A 19,571-nucleotide genomic window follows, 5' to 3' on the forward strand; every position below is an offset into this window, starting at 1 on the left:
AAGGTTTTCGTGTGTCGTTGACACCGGTGTTGTGTAAAGTCTAGGACTTTAATGTACTGTCCCTTACGAAAGGAAAATATATTTACCAATATATTTCTTAAAATATATTGTGATATATTATAATATATTATTTTCCCTTTTTATTTTCTAATATTTTATATATTTGAATACATTTAATAATATATTGATGATACATATATTATATAATATATTGCAAAATATACAAATGATTGCCGCTTTCAATATATTGCAATATATTGGAAAAAATTAATATATATAAGAATATATGCCTAATATATTACATGATATTTTCCAATAAACTGCAATATATTTTTGTTTCATAAGGGGTAACGCTCATAGGGCATTTACATGTACACTACTTTTCAAAAGGTTCAAGCTGGGGGGAGGGGCTACTTCGAGAAAATATGCATTATATTGATAAAGAGTGACAAATACATTTTATAATGTTACAAAATGTTACTATCATAATAATAAATGCAGTTTTTTCTTTTCCTTTCTGACTTTCTATTCATCAGATATTCCTGAAAAAAAGATGTATCACAGTCTCCAAAGATCTGTTACAAATGTTTTCAACATTGATAATATTAAGACATTTTTCTTGAGCAGCAAATCAGCATATTAGATTGATTTCTGAGGGATCGTGTGACGATGAAGACTGGAGTAATGTCTGAAAATATAGCTTTCAAATTACAGGAATACATCACATTTCATTTTATAATTAATATATTAAAATAGAAAATAAAGTCATTTAAAAAATATAGTCATATTTTGCAGAATATTGAAATAAATGCTGCATGAAAGGGAAAAATTTTGACCCCAAACTTTTGAATGGTATTTGAAAAATAAAAAATTCTTTACACGGTCTGCGAAAATAAACTAGCTGGAGTGCATGTGCAGTGTCAGAAATAGAGACGTGTGTCCGTTAGGAGAAAGCTCGGTGTCACACACTTCCACATCTTCAACCTCTGTTTCAGTATTCAACTACTGTATTATGATGACATTATCATTGTTTAAAGAGCAATATTTATCTTTATTCTTTGTCTTCTGCAGTGTTTTCTACAGTTAATTCAGCTCAAACCATTTACACACATAAAGTCCTGTTTGAAAACAGTTATTTCTGCGACACGACACAACAACCCGTCCGCAGACAGACCTGGACATGCACGCTGTTGCAGTGTCACTCTAAACTGTCACTTCTCAGTCTTAGACAACCACATCCTGGCCTTTCGCTTAATCAGGAAGTGTGAGTGACTTTCTCATTATAGCTGAGCTTTCTGGACTGGCAGTGAGTAAACACTTTCTGTTTAACTGTTGCCTCAGCAGAGCTGTGTATATATGCTGCTGAGCTGCATATTCAGTACTAATCAATAGCTCAGTTTTGGTGCTGTTTCTTGGGTCCTAACACAGATGTTTCATTCATCCAATGCAATGCATATGTTTTACACAGCTTCCATCAAGGGTGCGTGCAAAAAGGGGGCTCATGAGCACATCTTTAAAACCAAATTGTCAAATGGGACAGCCTACAATCTCTTCATGGATGTAAAATGCAAGTCTGCAAGCACACATGAAGGGCAGTATTATGGAGAGCGCCTGTCTCTCGTGTTTTTTTGTACTCAAAACTAGGGATGCACGATATTGGATTTTGGCCGATATTCGATATGCCGATATTTTCTAAATAATTTTGGCCGATGCCGATACCGATATATATACAAATATATACTGATATATTTAAACTTTAATTTTACTGAAGAGAAATCCATGTATCTCTTCTGTACTGATTCTACCATAAATTTATTATTTTACAAATGTAGACAGACATTCACATCTGAAAAACAGGTCAATTATTTCACTTGGAGAATATCGGTTTGGATCATCGGCAGAAATATTCATATCGGCCGATACCGATAATGGTCATTTTAAGCTTTTATCGGCCGATACCGATATTGTGCCGATATTATCGTGCTTCCCTACTCAAAACACATGACAGCAAACTGGAAGTGGAACAAAAAGAGGACCAAAATTGGATGTATTGTATCCTCTGAAACAATGTGACAGGGAAATCAAGTAGAAGAGATCTAAAGTATTTATGGCATGGTCAACACTTTCAGCATCTCCGAAACTGAAAGAGGCACAGAGGCGGCCAATATTACGGAGGAGGCGGTACAATCATGAGGGAATTTTATATAAAGCTTTCATTTAAGAAACACAAGAGTGTTTGAGATGAATCTTGAAGCGTACTAACCTTTGGTCAGAAATCAGAAGTCATTTACACCTTAATGTGGTGTAAACAAGGAATATATATACATATATATCATAAGTATAGCATTGTAATCTGAAATCATGCCACCAAGTTGTTTGTAAAAGAAAGCATAAATTAGAATATTAAGCCTAGAAATGAGTCATGTTTCTATTTATGTAGAGATCTTATGTGCATGATAAACATAGAGGAAACGAATCCATGCCTGAGAGTGTTTCTGCATGAACAGCTCTTTACATGCTACATGTGTGTGGGGCTGTGTGTGTATAAATGCACTTATCCATGTCCATGGGGTCATACTTTTATTCACTGAAGATGCATTAGATTAAGAAAAGGCCACAGTAAAGAGATTTATACTGTCGCAAATAATTTCTATTTTAAATAAATGCTGCTTTTTTGAACTTTCTGTTCATCAGAAACTATTTTTAACATCGATCACAGTAAGAAATGTTTCTTGAGCATCAAATCAAAATATTATGATGATTTCTGAAAGATCATGTGGAGTAATGTCTGAAAACTCAGCTTTGCATTACAGGGATAAATTACACTTTAAAAGACATAAAATAAAATTAATTTATTATTTCAAATTGCAATAAGATTAAAAAAAAAAAAACATTTCTGTAGTATTGTCATAATGAAGACTGGAGCATAATATAATTAATTAATGTAGATTTAAGAGTTTTTCCTTTGTATCCATTTTTGTTTTGCAGAGAAAAAGAGTGGATGCTTTCTTAAAGATATGGTGCATCTTTCATCTTTCATGTATTGATATGAATATGATAGAAAGGCCATATTTTATAAAAATGACGAATCAGTGCTCTGGAGTTTGCAATTGTTACAACTTTGCTCTCGTGAAAATTAACTAGGCCTACATTAAATTATATAAATATAAAAAAAACATACAGAATGATTTTTGCCATCTAAATTTTGGAATGCCTGTAATTTTGAGATTTAATAGACTAATAAATCAATCTGCGTGTACTCTGTGTGGTTGGTGATATTTGGTGGCACTTCATTACAACAACACTTCCCATATCATCGCAGACGATGCTGTCTGTGTCTCACACCCCTGACTCAACTTGAGTGAGAAATGAATCATTCGCAGTTGTGCATGCACTTGTTTTCACGTGAGCAAAGGTATTTTCTACTGACACACTACAGCAAAAGATATAAATAACTGGCCGAGCACCATTCTTTGGGGTGAAAATACTAACGTGCCTAAGACGTTTGCACAGTAATGTATGTATAAAGTATAATTCAATATTTAAATAAGTATAATTAAAGTATACGTTCATATGTGTTAAGGGCAACATTTTCGCTGGAGGAAACAGCTGTGGTGTGATGAGCGGTGAACGCAGCGAAAACTTTACAGTAGGTGAGGAACCGGTTACTCCTTTTTTGTCACAGATGGAGTTTTGGTCCATTGGCACTGTTGCCTTCGGCTTGCTTAGTTTGGGGCACTTGACTGATTACACAGACACTATTGGAAGAGTGCTGAATTGGATGATGACATCACTGAATCATCAATGAACTGACTTTAGCTGAAAAGATTACTCTATTATTGTTCTCTTGCACAATGCATTATTATAAAGCTGCTTTGACACAACCAGTACTGTATAAAGCACTATATAAATGAAGGTGACTTGAATCGAACTGGATTGTAATCGAATCGTGAAACCCGTGAAGATTCACACCCCTAGTGAAGATGTAGGGCAGACAAGAGACTGACTTGCACAGGAGACATACAGAACAGGAACAGGGATGAGCGTAACAAATGTGCTATATGTGTGTTTCATGCATGAATTGGCCGAAAAACAGTAAAGCACTTGTCATCGGCAGCATCTGTCTAGCAATAAAAAAAATCCATGAACTTTAGGTTCATAGACCATTGTGACACTTTTCAGACTGCAAAAAATTGTATTTGTTTTAAACCTACGCATCATCAGTTGTCTTTGTAAATGCCAGTGAGTACCTCTTGCAATGAGAGGTTGTCGAATAGAGATGATGGAAAAAACGACTAATGTTTGATCGATTGTATATCGTGACAAGTGTTATGCATGAATAGAAACAAAGCTGCAGGCTTTTCATTGTAGTTTTCATTTTTTTGTATGACATTGAAAAATAATATAATTTCCTTTTACTTCACTCCTTTTTGTGAACCTTTTATACTGTACATGTAACAACAAGAACTGGTCACATTTGAAAAGGCAAATGCAAAAAGTACTGAGGAAAGAGCCTTGAGACAAACAGACCCTTGTTTTTACAATGAAAACATACTGAATGAGAAGACATAGGGTTGATATCGAATCAAAACGTGGTCATCAGAACTATCAAAGGTTCATCCAGTTATGTGACATACTGTAATCAGAACTTGGCTCCATCCAAGATCGCATACTTCAGTACTATATATAGTAGCCAACAAGTACTCATGAAACAGTAAGCAATAAACACCAAGATGACCTACTATTATCAGTGAGATTCGTAAGTGCAAATACAGTGGACAGTTTACTATCCCATGAGGTCAAGGGAGAGGATTTGTGAACTGGGAGATTTCTGTGAGCTACAACTTACCAGTATGCCACCTGACCACCCCAGATTCAAAAGGCTTTATGTTTAGGCATTGATAGTGCAAGGTGTGGAAAGCTCCGAGTAAAAAGTCATGTTTTGTCATCTCGAAAACAGTAATTATGACATAGCATGAATGCAGAATTTATCAGAAAACTAATGCAATACAATTATTGCAAAAGATGTTTACACGGAATGTTTAGAGATATTTTAAAGGTGGCATAAATGCAAGTCTTTATAGTGGTTCCTAACTATATATCAAATTCGATCACAATTTCATTCACTTATTTTAATAAAGTACCATTGTTTACAGAACTCCAGTAAGATATGGTTCAGTAAGCAAGCAATAATTATTCAGTACTAACAGTTCAGAGTCTTAAATGTTCTTGATTCAAAAATAATTATTGATTAATTGATAAAAAATAAGTTTGCTTTGATTTACTAAAAAGAACAGGTTCAAGGTTTTTGCTTCTGTAACACTTACATTGACAGAAGAAAGCAAAGCCTTTATATATATATATATATATATATAAAACCTACACTATATATATCCATCTGCAGTGTAAAAAAAAAAAAAAAAGTCTTGAAAATAATGTCAACAGTCAATTTATGATCCAGCTGATTATTTAACCTCCAGGAACATTATTGGAGCATCTTGCAAAATAATTAATCTACTGCAGCAGCACAAGTTGATTACATCTCGCCAGCTCATATAACATCTTGACACAGGGTTAATGCTCATGACGGAATAGAAAGACGACTGAATTAGTGATTGCGTCCTCCGTTATGTCTTACAATAGCACAAAAACAATTTGATCTGCTAATCATCACTCACACATCACCAGCTTTTAAAAATGCAGCAGGGATCACTTACGTTTCAGTCAATGATATACTCCATGATTTGAAGCTAGTATGCAGATCAGTGTTTTGATACACAGCGGTCTCCGCGATTCTTTCATCTGCGCTGCCTTCTGGACTCGCCCTGGTGTGACGTCACCGCGCATTACGTCAGAGTTGTTGCTCTCAAAGCTCCGCCTCGTTCACGGATCAGAGACCGTGCATCGACCATGCACGATTTGAATAATTGTGTGTAATTTTATATTGTTTTATATTGTATATTGTGTTGTTATATTGTTTATTCGTCTGCCTGTATTAAAGAAGGCCCTATGAAAATGTTGTTGGTGCATAGTTGACAGACCTAAACGAGCGCGTGACAGTTGCTTTATCAGAAGATCTTGACTCCCATCTAGTGATCACAGCCTAAAGCTCTTCTACAATAAACTGCAGGTGCATAAATCGAAATGTATAACTCTGTAGTACTACTGCAGCTATACTCTTCCTTTCTGCAACATTCTGGGGCACCTGCCGTAATAACATAGCAATATAACATACACGAGTTTAGGTTGAATTAAGGTGAATTTTTTTTTTCAGTAGGCCTATGGATAAAATAAAATAATTGTATTAATATTATTTTAAACCCTTAAATTAGCACGGGAGTTTTATTTGAATAACTGTAGTTACTATTTTGGCGGAAATTAGGATACTTTGTAAAGCAGGTGCTCTAATGCCCTCATTTGCATAATTCTCATGAAATTCCTTCGTAGGAGTTTTACTTCAGAAGTGTTTGTATGACAGAGAGGAACCGGTTGCCTCCATTAAGAAAAAATCCTGAGATCTGGATTATGGATAAAATAAAATAAAATGATTGTATTAATCGTATTACTTTCTTTTTTTAAACCTCTAAACCCTTAAATTAGCAAGGGAGTTTTATTTTAATAACTATAGTTACTTATAGATACTTTGTAGCGCAGGTGCACTAATTTGCATAATTCTCGTGAAACTAGGAGTTTTACTTCAGAAGTGTTTGTATGGCAGAGAGGAACCGGTTGCCTCCATTAAGAATCTTTTTCTGAGAACTAGAGGAAAGCGAAACTGCTATTTCAAAGACAAGGTCAGGTCAGGTGTGGCATCATCAGCTGTTCCCCTGCCCCCATCTGACCACACACCTGCTCACTGAGACAGAGAGCCAAAACTGTCAAAAGTGTGCGCTTTACTCAACAAACAGGGACATATATGAAGGGAACACCTTTAAAATGAACTTTGAATTATTTTCATATTTACTGTACGTATGCCAATTTATTTATTTTTTAGAAAATATGGTGCTTAATTTTAATGAGAGGATGCCTTTAAACTTAAACGTCGATGTTCCTTATAAACAGACTCCTACTTCTCCATCTAAACTTTCCCCTTGGAGCCCGATGGAGGAGACTGGTCCTTACCCCACCCAGGTAAAACCACCCAAGAGGTGATTACACTGAACTACACGCATTCAGATCCCGTTTGATATTACTTCATGGGTGTTACTTTGCCAAAATAGTTGAGCGATTGCACATTCAGTGGCAAAGCTATTATATATTCATATATTCTTTAAGTGAGTTTTTGTTACTAGCAGCCTACTTGTTTGTTTTAACTAAGTAGTCCAGTGAGTCTATTCCAGTTTTACTAGCACTTTAGGCTATTTGTCAGATACTATACTTGTATACACTATGCAGGTGGTTACAGTAACTTTTTTTGTATCTCATTTTACTATAGGCATTTTTACTTATCATATGAAATGGCTTGTCAGAAAGACAACTTTATTCCCCAGTTCAGTTAGATTCTTAATAATGACATTTGGTAAAAAGGTAAAGCAACAACAAAAATGACTAATTTATACATAAAAAATAGGCTACTTGTTAATTAAAAAAAGATACAGTAAATTAGATAAAAATTTTACACACACACACTAGGTAACAAATAACATGTATTGTTTTGTTTTTTTCTGAATAGGTTTCCATGTATACCATAAGATCACGTTCTGGGTGTCAGAGTCGTGTTTACTGATCTCTACTGGTCTTATAGTCAGGGGCATTATGCACTCGGTGCATGAGGAGCCGCCGGCAGTGCTCATCTCCAGTGCTTTTTTCCTCTATGTTGCCACTCATTGTTCTAGACTCAGGCTACTTCATGTCCACTCGGCCTTTCTTTGAGAATTTCGTTACGGTGCTGTGGTTTGCTGTTGTTGTCACCTCGTGGAATTCCATTGGCACTGGGATCTCCTTGTTTGCCATCTGCCAGATCGAGGTGTTTGGTGTGCAGGATAGTAACCTGCAAGAGAACCTCCTATTTGCCTCCATCATCTCAGCTGTAGAAGTGGTGGCTGTGTTCACTGTGTTTGAGAAACAGCATATCACTACACTGCGGTGAACGTGCTCACAACAGACCCGGAAGAGAAGACAATGCTAAATAAAGTAGACATGACTGAGTCATTAATGACATAATTTTCATTTTTGGGTGAACTATCTATCCATTTAATAATCTCAAATCCATTCATGGAATGTTGGCAAAATTGAAATTCAGTAAACATATACTTCATAAAAACCGAGAAAATATTTAATGAATATCTGTAAAATAATTAAATTAGCCATTTTTTTTAAACAAATGGTTGCGAAAATTAGAACATGTTTGATTCAGTTCTATAAATGTGTAATAGCATGCCCTCAAACCTTATTTTCCTGAAGTTTGACATGCTTTTTTGTTCATTAATAAAGCAGACTTGTTGCCATAATATTATATCACCAAATAACCCTAATACGTCTTCTAAGTAAAGCGCAATTGCTGAATTTTTTACTTTTTAAGTACTGTAATTATGTAATGAATTAGCACTGTTTTGGCTTTTCATGGAATGTTTTGTTCCTGTTTCTACAGTGTTGTAATCTGCGCTTTGACTATGAAGCATTATGTTGAGGAGAATGTGTCCCAGTGCTTCTGCAGCACTGTTCGGCATGTCACATGGTTACAACAATATTACATGAAAACTATTTGGAATTATTGACATTATCATTTAAGGTATTGGCAACAAATACAACTATATACATCATATTTTCTTTTTTGTTTAGGAATCCTGGTCCTAATGCAGATCATTAACCCCTTCCGCACAATTCTTTTCAACAAAGATCAGTTTGGTTTGGTTGCTAGAAGCTGTTAATCACAGGCACGATTGTCGTCATCATCTTCACAGTGTTCATTCAGGTACTGTACCTTCTCACAAGATCGAATGAGTCTTTCTTAGGAGAGCTTGCATGTAAACTAGCTAAGAATTCCTTTATATGAACTATGTTTACAAGTACAGCAAACTTGTTGTAATTTGAGTAATTGTGGTCTGAATTTCCCAAAACTAGAGCTAGACTGTTGATACAACAACTCATTAGTAGCTGATCTTTTCAACGAGTTTGTGGCTTCCATTTCCATTTCAAATCCACGTTCTGCTCCACTGAAGCTTTACTCTGCAAATTTTATACCAGTTAATTACAAAATTTTTCATTACATTTATGTTTTATGCAGTATTACACAAAGGGAATAAATCTGAATAATTAAATTTTTTTATGTCTTTGAAAGAAGTCTCTTAAGTTCATCTGTCATGATCCGGTCTTTGAACTGCCATTAATTCACCACACAGACTTTCACACTACACAGTACACCCTGGACTACATTTCCTATGATCCACTGCAAGTTCACCTGAGAACAATCACACACACACGCGCACACACAAACACACACACTATAAAAAGAGTCCACCTGTTTAGATAAATGTATGATACTTGCATTTCCTTGGCCTGGAATGAGCTTCTGGATGCAAAGTCTTGATGGTTTGGAGGTTCGGTGGTGTAGGAGTCGGGATCACATTCTTCCGGTTTTGAAGAGTGATGAATTCCAAAGGTGTCCTGCCTCGATGGTGATTGGGAATTTTTTCTCAGTGGAAAGTGAATAGAACTAAGAGAGACATCAGCTGAGATCCTAAGAGCTTTGGTGAATGGAAAAATCAAGGCATGAGTCCTGGTGCAGACTTAAAGGTCCAAGAGAGATCTAGCTCACATAGAGAGTTCAAACCTCTTAGGAAGGGCTTGTCCAATGAGAAAGGCTGAAATTCCAAGCGGGAGTTTTACAACCCCTTTGTGTGAAAGCCTGGTAATTTGCATTTGTAACTGGATCATTAGTTGATAAACAAACTAGTAAGGATTCTTAGAACACTAATATGTTTCATAGGTATCAACATATAATATACCCTCTCGTTTAGATCATCAGCAGACGAATTCATAGATACTAAACATGGTAAGATTACATATACTGTAGGTAAAATTACATGAATCAGTAGTTCTATCACAAGCATGCATAAAACAGGATACAAGACAAAAAGACAATATATAAGAACAGGAACAACATACACAATGACATGAAGTATACGTGTGTTCATTCAAAGAAAGGTTTTTCTATGAATTTATTAGAGAGGAATCCATTTTTATAGCACTGTGTTTCAGAGAGAACATATTTTTAGGTCTTAAAGGTTATCTTATCTTGCTGAGGTGTCTTGGTTGCCATGGTAACCAGGGGTCTGGAGTCATTTGCAGACATCCTGGCACCCATATGTTTTTAGGGGTCTGTGATCATTTGCTCATCTAATGAATAATTTGTTAAATCAAATGAAAAATTGTGTGTATAATTGGTCCAGATGCTATTTAGATAGTGGTAAAACTGATACAAGTTTTTATTATTTTTTATTTTGAATCACTGAATTGAACTTTGTCTCTGGAAACTTTTTAGATTTAACTGGATTTAAATTAAATTATTTATTTTACGGATGAATATAGAAATCTACTGAAATATCAACTTTATTTTCTATGCACGTTATAAGCAATTATTTGTTTCATGAAAATTACTATATAGGACAAAACATTAATTTTGTGTGTATTAATTTTACTGTGAAATATACATGGGCACAAGTATTAAAGAAAAATATATTATTAGCACAAACCGTCCTCTAATGTTTGAGATCATTTGACCCTGACATGCAGTACATACTTTTTAAATGAACTATAAAATAACAATCGTGCAACAGCAGAATTGTGTGTAGACTCAAGATTCTTTAAAATACATTATTACAAAACAAATATGTATGACCTTGGTATTTGTGACAGTAACAAAAAAGCCTACATTTAACATAATAATTGTAAATAGATAAAGTCAGATGGTGATAACAATCTAAACAAAACATTTCCCAAACACAAACAAGTTTGGAGTCAGTAAGATTTTGTAATGTTTTTTTTTTTTTTTTAATAGTTCTCTTATGCTCACCAAGGCTGTATTTATTTGATCAAAAATGGATTTTGTATTATTACAATAAAAAAGTATATATATACACATCTACATTGAGGAATAGAATAGTTCAAAACAACCACATTTATTTGTAATATAATTCTTTTGTAACATTATGTTTTTACTGTCACTTCTGATCAATTTAATGCATCCTAGTTGAATAGAAATATTATATTATTTCAAAACAATAAAAAACTAATCTTACTGTCGCCACCCTTAATTCTGAACAATAGTGTACGTGAGCTGTTCTCAAGTTTCTGTACAGATTTCATAAAAACATTATTGCTAGCCTTTGAGGCAACTGTTTAACTATACATCTTAAAACACAGAAGGAAGTGAGTTTTCTGTAGTGCATCGACCATAAACAGTGGTTAAACAGAGGTAAAAATCAATCACATAGTTCAGTTCATCCCGCCCAAAATGTTCCACGGTTTTCTTTGAAACATGTACTTGTTTCTTGTTTATGTAGCTTTTAGTCTGAAATGTGTCCAGGAAACATAAAATCAACACATAAATCATTTTTTATAATGAATATCCCACATCTAGTGCTTTGACGTAGAATATGTTTGACTTTACACTAGTTAAGGCACTGGTGCTGAACCATTTAACAGCAAAATGATCTGATATAAACATTCACCCAACTAGATTTAGCATCAGACCCTGTCAGATCTGCCCTTGCTCAGACAGATGCTCTCTTTCAGCGACGGCACCGGAAGCAGCCGTACCAACGGGCGACTCACATTGACATCATGGCATTTAGTAGCTGGTATTAAGATCCCAAATTCTCCAAAAAAACGATTACATCACCTGAGAGGGAAAAAATAATGACAGCTGCCGTCAAATGTCGTTCGGTCACTTTGAGTGGTTTCCACCTCACTGTTTTGGACTCTTGTCTTTAACTTTTGTCTTACTCTCCCATATAGGAGTCCTCACGAATAGCAAACCCACAGCTGCCAGTCCCAGAACAACCCCTAAACTAGGAGGTCCACAGGGGCTGACTTCTTGAGCCAGACCAGACAGCAGTGGTGCTAGGACCCGTCCCACAGCTGTGACCGACTGTCCCGCTCCAATTAACGTCCCGCTAGCTTGGGATCCCCCACGCTGCAGCTCTAAATCAGTGATGCATGTGCGTCCGATAGTGGTAGAGATGGCAAAGAACGTGGAAGTGAGCAGGACCTGCCAGACGTTGGGTGCCGTGGCATACAGAAAGATCAACGTGCAGGTGAGTGCAGTAGAGTGCAACAACAGAGCAGACATGTTGTTGCCATAGAGGTTTGTGACCGGTCCCACCAAACATCCAGCAAGAGCCCCCAACATACTACTGTAGCTGATCAAATAGCCGGTCACCTTTGGTTTGAGCTCGAAACGCTCCTCCATGGCTAAGGAGAAGTTACTGTAGTAAAGCATTATGGATAAAGCCATTAGAAGACGCACCAGGAACACGTCCCACATGTCGGAGGACGCCACCGCGCGGATCTGTATCCACACCGAGGTCAGCTGTCTCCAGGCAGGCTGGACGACAGACATGTCTCTCCAGCCCCAGCCTCCATTTGTTTGACAGCGGACTGCCGAGGCATTAGGACGGCGAATGTGCTTTTTGTCGGAGCAGTTCTGCTGGACTGAGTTCTTTACCTCATTGTAGGATTTGCTGGGTTTGGTTTTACTGTTAGCGTTTGCGTCAACGCAGTGATTCAGCGTCTCATGCCACGGTAACATCCAGACCAAACCTGAGGAAACAACAATTGGAGAAGCTTTGTATCTGAAGGGATCGCTTGTGAAAAAGAAGTGCACTTAACTGTGCTGAAAGTGTACTTGCAGTGCACAGAAAGTATATATATAAAAAAATTGTACTTGCAGATACAGCAAGTTCATTTTAAAAAATTGTTTAATACTCATTTGTCATGCTTTAAAGAAGTACTTATTTTTAATTTTTGATTTGTCATACTGAATCATTTTAACGGTCATGATTTGGCTTCAGACTTGTAATATTGTTCATATGCTGTACATATGAAGCAGTTTTATAATTCTTTATGGTGCTTTTATGTCCTTTTTGAAGTTTGCAAACTTTAGCTCAAATTTATTGCAATTGCACGGCAAACAGTTTCCAAATTTTATTTCTTTTGTGTCCGGTGGAAAAAAAGCGGTGTGATTTTGGAATGACATGAGGGTGATTAGGCAATGACCTAAATTTGACTTTTGGATGAAAATAATGTCAGAAAACACTGGGTTTATCTTGCTCACCTGCGTTTAGAAGGAAAATGGCTGCACAGACGAATGAGGATAAGTAAAAACCGCCCTCGTGTTCGGTGAGATATCCCCCCACCACCGGTCCCAGGATGAACCCCACACTCGAGGCGGCATTAAAGTGTCCCATCACTAGAGGCCGCTCTTTCTCCGACACCAGATCTGACAGGAGCGCTCGGCAGATGGACAGGGAGTGTTTAAACAGCCCTTTACATAGGAAAGGGAATCATTTCAGTAATGCTATACTTCTTAATTTGCAATATGAACCAAAGTACGCCACTACGCACCCACTGGTATCCTGGCCAGCACAAAGAGTGAAATACTCGTGGACAGACCCAGCAGGCCATATCCAAAGGCACTGAGCAAAAGGCACGTCAGTAGTGAATAACGTCTCCCAACCACATCACTCCAACTTCCCTGCCAATCAGAAAATACAACACATAAGAGACAGTGAAATATATAAAAGAGGACATTATCAAATAATAACACGGACCTGAGGTGATAATTCCATAATTACCGTATTTTCCGGACTATGAGTCGCACTTTTTTTTTAGTTGGCTGGTCCTGCGACTTATAGTCAGGTGCGACTTATTTATCTAAATTAACTTGACATGAACCGAGAGAAATGAACTAAGAGAAAACATTACCGTCTCCAGCCTCCAGAGGGCGCTCTATGCTGCTCACTGCTCCTGTAGTCTACACTGAACACACACAGCGCCCTCTCGTGGCTGGAGACGGTAATGTTTTCTCTTGGGCCTAAATAAATGTGACTTATAGTCCAGAGCGACTTATAGTCCGAAAAATACGGTAGTGCAAGTGTTGTTAAAAATAATATTTTGTTGTGTTTAAAGAGGAACATCTATTTTGATGTGGTGACTTACATATTAAAGCACATGTAAAGTACTAGTGTAATTTTCTCTTTTACTGTAGTATGTTATTTGGTTTTACATTGAAGGCTAATATATCTTTAACATACTAAATTGCAGCTTCGTTATTCCAAATGTGTAAATAAAATATACAAATAAATAAATAAATGACATACAAGTTTCAATAGGAAGGGAATATTTTATAATTCCAGCCAAAGATCTATTATTCACAGTCTAGTTGCATTTGATATCAATTTAAACATTTAAAATTGCCAAAAACATTACATTCAGTTTGCATGTAAGTATATTCTTATAAATATGTATATTATTTCTATAATAAATAAATGCAAAAGTAGTGTATGCTGGTGAACTTTTTTTTTTTTTTTTTAGCAAATACACAATCTTTTTTTTTTTTTGCACAACATAACCACGTAAAGATGCTGTAAGCAATGCTACCTGTTTTGCTAAAGAGCTAACCTTGCTTAATTTTAGCAAAACAGCTCACTCCAAAACCCTGCCTTCCAAATCTGCAAACCAAAAGCTTTAAAATGACTCTTTTTGTTCTATACAGAACATAGTGCTGTCACAGATAGACATAGATGTGAAATCTCAGGAAACCAATTTCAGTGATACCCATCATTTGGTAGGACATTTTCTGTGTGATATCAATTGGAGAAACTTTGAATGAGAATCTTAGTCGTTTATTAAAGAAAAGCATGTCTCGGTGAAGAAAGCTAAAGCTTAAAGCCTACAGGCAGACAGATCGGACCTGACAAATGAAACATCTCAGGCCCGAGGCAAGCACTACAGGCATCTCCATACCAGCACTTATTAGACTGAGGTATCACACACACACACACACACAGCACACTGGTGTAATGCAATAAAAACTTAAATTGGATTTACTGTTCTCTCTGTTTCTGGCCTACAGGCATGTCATAAAGGTTCACTGTTCCTGTCTGCAGTCTCCATGCTTAACATCCAAGAGAAGACAAACATCTCCTTCACTTCTTAACTAGCCCCGTGACCCTTCAGTCTTTAACCAGTTTAAATCTGTGTGTGCCAGTGTGTTCGTCAATGGTAACATGACGACCCATTTTACAGTAACACACTCTAAACGTTAAAGCAATCTGCAGTTTGAGTCTCCCTGTAATGTTGATTGTAATAAATAATGACTGCGATACGTGCTTTAGTTTCCATGGCCAGAGATCAGATGAGCTGAACATGGATTAATGAATTACTAAAAAAATCACTACTTACCACCACGGTGCTAGAGAAGAATTGTAATACTCCATATGTAGATCCTGCAGCAATGGAAAACATTCATCATTATTAACATCACTAAATAAATTAACCACTAAACAAAGGAATAATTTTCATTTCACAATCCAGCGGTTGAGAGAACAAGACCCTGTGATCACAGTCTAAGCTGCTTGCCTCATGAAAATATCAATTGAGTTGGTGATTTCCAATGACATTATGGGCCGTGTGTAAGCAGCTCTTTTAATCAGAGACGAGGCGCAGGCAATGTGCAAGAGATTTCAATCACCTGCTTGTCTAAAAATTACAATCCGCCGGTTATTAAGTCATCTGTTGACTGAAAAAGCAAGAAAAGTGAATTAACTTTGGTCCTTTTGAGAAAAGGATGTGCAGATTGGACGTATACATTTAGAAAAACAAAAGCCTATTGTTCCGTTAAAATTATTTTGCATTGAATTTGATTTTGGGAGAATGGACATTCGGACTCACACTTTTTCCAATACATCAGTGAAATATTTCTGAGTAAAAATATTTTCTACTTGCATTAAAACATTGCCGTCTAATATTCATAGGAGTTTGACAGGGATGGCAAGCTGGCGTCCCATTAATAAATACCTTTTAAACACAACTTGATATATATATTTTTTTCTTACTAGGATTTATTTAATATTACTTACTTGTTGATAAATACATAATTTAATTAATGGTCTAAGATCTGAGGGTGAAATTTTGCAATTTATTTGCTATCAGCTATTTCAGTAATAATCAACAGGCAAATAAAACTGACTTCAATACAAAGGGAGTTTTCAATACATACCATTTCTAGGTAGAGGTTTATACAAATCTATACAAATTAATTGTATTGTGTATATAGTCTAGATTCCTAAAATGTGAGCTTTTTCTCTGTATAACACCAAAGGATGCTAATCTTCATAACAGGCAACAATAAATGAAATATGTTATTAATACTGGATCTCAGGGCTACCATGGAATTGAGCAACAACAGACGCTTACCTACAATCCCAGCCACTGTAGGACTTGCTCCTAGAGACTTCACATGATGACTCAGCAAAGGGATAATCATACTGACCCCAAAGAGGTCCTGAAAACACACACACAGGGGATTTATACATCAGCTAATCAAAGCTTGATAAATAGATTTCTAGCATTTCCCTATAACGATTATTACAGTACAATGTCAACAGATTTACTATGAAATGGTAAGGATATGGAATTAAATTGACTGATTACATGAATCCTGAATTGCAAAACAGAGCTTCAGAATGGCATTTAAATCTAATTTAAATATTATTCTACAATGCATTTTGCCACTTGATTCATTGAGTAAAAAAATCAATGCATTTTCCAATAAAAAGTTATAATGAATGTGAAGTTTTCCTAAGATAAAACAGCCTGATCAGGTAAAATATATTCACTGACAGCTGAAAAAAAAAAAAAAAAAAAAAAAACTTCTTTTTGAAACTAATAACATTAAAGTGCTTTGTGGAAGTAGTTTAACAACATGCTAAAAACACTGGTTGAATGAAGGTGTCAGCTGTCATTACAGTAATGTCAGTTGGAATAAATAAGCGTAGGTTAACTTAAACAAAAGCCATACACCACTGAGCTTGTTTATCTGGATTTTTATACACAGTCGTGCCAGCCAAGGACCTGATTGAAGTCACGCCGTACCTCAATGCAGTGTCTCGGCACTTTCTATTAAACTAAAACTTTTAATCTAACAAAAACCACCAGTGAATTAAAGCCAGGAAGGAAAAAAAAACAAACAACAACAACAAAAAAAAATGTATCTGAGAGGGAAAGAAGAGGAGTTCTCATGGGTGCTGCCAAAATTCACAGACAGGACAACAGATTTCTACTGATGCAAAAAAAAAAAAAAAAAGGCATCCTGATTTAAATATGGGAAGCTAAAAAAAAGCACACGTGACAATATTGTGATCATGAACACAACTAAATAAAGAACAACGGGCTTGAGAGGTAAAATACCATTATCAATGAGCCCTTGATAACTACACTCCTGTCCTACAACAGTTTTATCCAAGTTTTAAAATTTGTAAATCTTGATCATGTGCCATTGGGAATATGAGAATATGGATCAAGTGCCGAACAGGGACATCTGATGTTTGCCAACTTACTGACAGCAGATTAAATTGATGTGTCATTGCGATCAATACCATACAAAGACCCTCTCCAAATACAAAATAGCATACTCACCATGAATCCCACCACGTTTATACATCGTATGATCAGCGTTGGTCTCCGTCGTTTGTGGGCAAGGGCACATTTCGAGTTATTCATTCTCCCGCATTGACGGAGACTAGAGAAGTCAGTCAATGCGGAAGCGATGGAGAGCGCTGCTGTGTTGTTCTTGAGGAAGCATCACGCGGTTTATACCACCTGTCCCTTTAAAAGTGGGGCGCGATGTGCTCTGACAGCCATACTCACCTAGAAAACACGAAAATCCTTGGCTAATTGTATGTAATCACTTCAAAAGAGATGTAGCTAATGTCGTGCGCTCGAATGGGCGGGACTTGACGTGGTGTAATGCCGAGAGGTGGTTCATATAGTGTCGATGATCTCCTGTTAATGGTACAGTCCACTGAGTGCGTCTGGCTGACACACGCGCTGCGTTTGAACTGCGGATGATATGAATCTGGTATTGCAGGTCATCTTCTAAAATTGAGCGTTTATTTTGAAATATTTCAAATTGGGCGTTTCTGAATTTTTCGTTGCTTCCTCAAAGCAGAGACAATATAAAACGACTTTGCTCAAAGGAAGTGAAAATGTTTTAAACACTTAGAACAATCCCAGCCGATCTTCATAAATGTCGATGTTTGATGGAATGTTTTTGTAACATTTTTTTTGCGTTGAAATACAATTAAAAATAATACCCTATTATTTAATTTGATAAAACAATACATATTTAATATAGTCAAGTCAAGTCACCTTTATTTATATAGCGCTTTAAACAAAAAAGATTATGTCAAAGCAACTGAACAACATTAATTAGGTAAAAAATGTAAAAAAAAAAAAAACCACTTAGGTATTTATTAAATGTATTTATTTTGCATACTTGAGCCCCATCTGGGAGTTTTTCTTCTTTGTCAGACTGTACCAACTTGTTGGGTCACTTGAGCGAGAGGGTGGATGCCATGCCTTTGAGAACTCGCATGACCTTCGGTTTATATTTCTCACATAACCTGCCTTGATCTACAGACCTCAACAGGTTTTTTATTTATTTATTTATTTTGTGAATTTGAGTGTGTACCTATAATCATTATCCACATGTTATACTGTCAGGTGAGCTTGACTCAGTCCAACATTATGTCATGGTTCTCTCTGGAAATTTGTTTGCAAATCCTCTCCGGCTTTGAATGTGGAATTGGGGAACCCAAGACCCTCCATCATCCCAGAGCAGCTGATACAGTGATGTTCCCAAGATAGCTTATATGAACACACTCACAATTACCCATCCTCAGATCTCGTGGTAAAGGAATGCTTTTGATTTTGTATAACAGAACATATAACAGCTTAATTTGAGATAATGAATCCAAATCAACAGTAAAGTAGCATGAACTTTGTCTGTCTGCATGGGTGAAAAGGACTGTTGTTTCTCAATATTATAACAGGCTAAAGCAACCTAGGTTGGGATACAGTGTGCAGAGATAAATTGAGCAGCACAGGGAACTCTATATAAACCACCTCAGCTCTACTGTGCAACAACACCACCACAGACATTACCTCACCACACAAGACTTCCAGCACGTGCAGTCATCAATGTACATCTGTTGTAATTATTTTTAATTTTAGATTGTAAAATGTTTCTCCTGTTATCTCTAATCCCTAAATATCCCTCTACCCTCAGCTCAGTGCAAGGGCAGATGTTCAGGAAAAGCCAGTTTGTGTCCACTTCAGTGGCTCTCGTCTTCATTCACAACACAGTGATACTTATCTGCTCTGTGCAAAATGCCCCACTTGACGTGTAATGAGTGTATTTTCTGACAATTTCAATCAATAGATTCAAGGTAAATCATGATACATAGTGGAAGCAGTTGTACTGCTGTTTAAAGTTTGGGGTCAGTGGGATTTGATGTTTATTTATTTATTTATTAGTATTTTTTTTAAATAAGTATATAATGCTCTCT

At 36.3% G+C, this 19,571-nt stretch overlaps 2 protein-coding genes across 5 annotated transcripts in view; both read right to left on the reverse strand.

Moving 5' to 3' along the window:
• The window catches only part of LOC128019424 (inositol polyphosphate-4-phosphatase type I A), a 31,773-nt gene extending 25,934 nt beyond the window's left edge, over window positions 1-5,839 (reverse strand). For all 4 annotated transcript variants that reach the window (XM_052605400.1, XM_052605397.1, XM_052605398.1 and 1 more), the window contains exon 1: window positions 5,718-5,839. The gene's annotated coding sequence lies outside the window, so the exon portion shown is untranslated. The remainder of the gene's footprint in view (window positions 1-5,717) is intronic.
• A 5,475-nt stretch (window positions 5,840-11,314) lies between these two features.
• Window positions 11,315-17,877, reverse strand: LOC128019427 (major facilitator superfamily domain-containing protein 9). The gene is made up of 6 exons (XM_052605410.1): window positions 17,641-17,877; window positions 16,420-16,507; window positions 15,406-15,449; window positions 13,567-13,696; window positions 13,277-13,486; window positions 11,315-12,762 (listed from the first exon to the last, which is right to left on the reverse strand). Exons 1-6 carry the CDS (start codon window positions 17,722-17,724, stop codon window positions 11,909-11,911), a joined length of 1,410 nt encoding a protein of 469 aa, XP_052461370.1. The 5' UTR covers window positions 17,725-17,877; the 3' UTR covers window positions 11,315-11,908.
• Window positions 17,878-19,571: the final 1,694 nt, after the last annotated feature.

The sequence above is a fragment of the Carassius gibelio genome, chromosome A9 (assembly GCF_023724105.1).
Source record: "Carassius gibelio isolate Cgi1373 ecotype wild population from Czech Republic chromosome A9, carGib1.2-hapl.c, whole genome shotgun sequence".
Taxonomy (NCBI): domain Eukaryota; kingdom Metazoa; phylum Chordata; class Actinopteri; order Cypriniformes; family Cyprinidae; genus Carassius; species Carassius gibelio.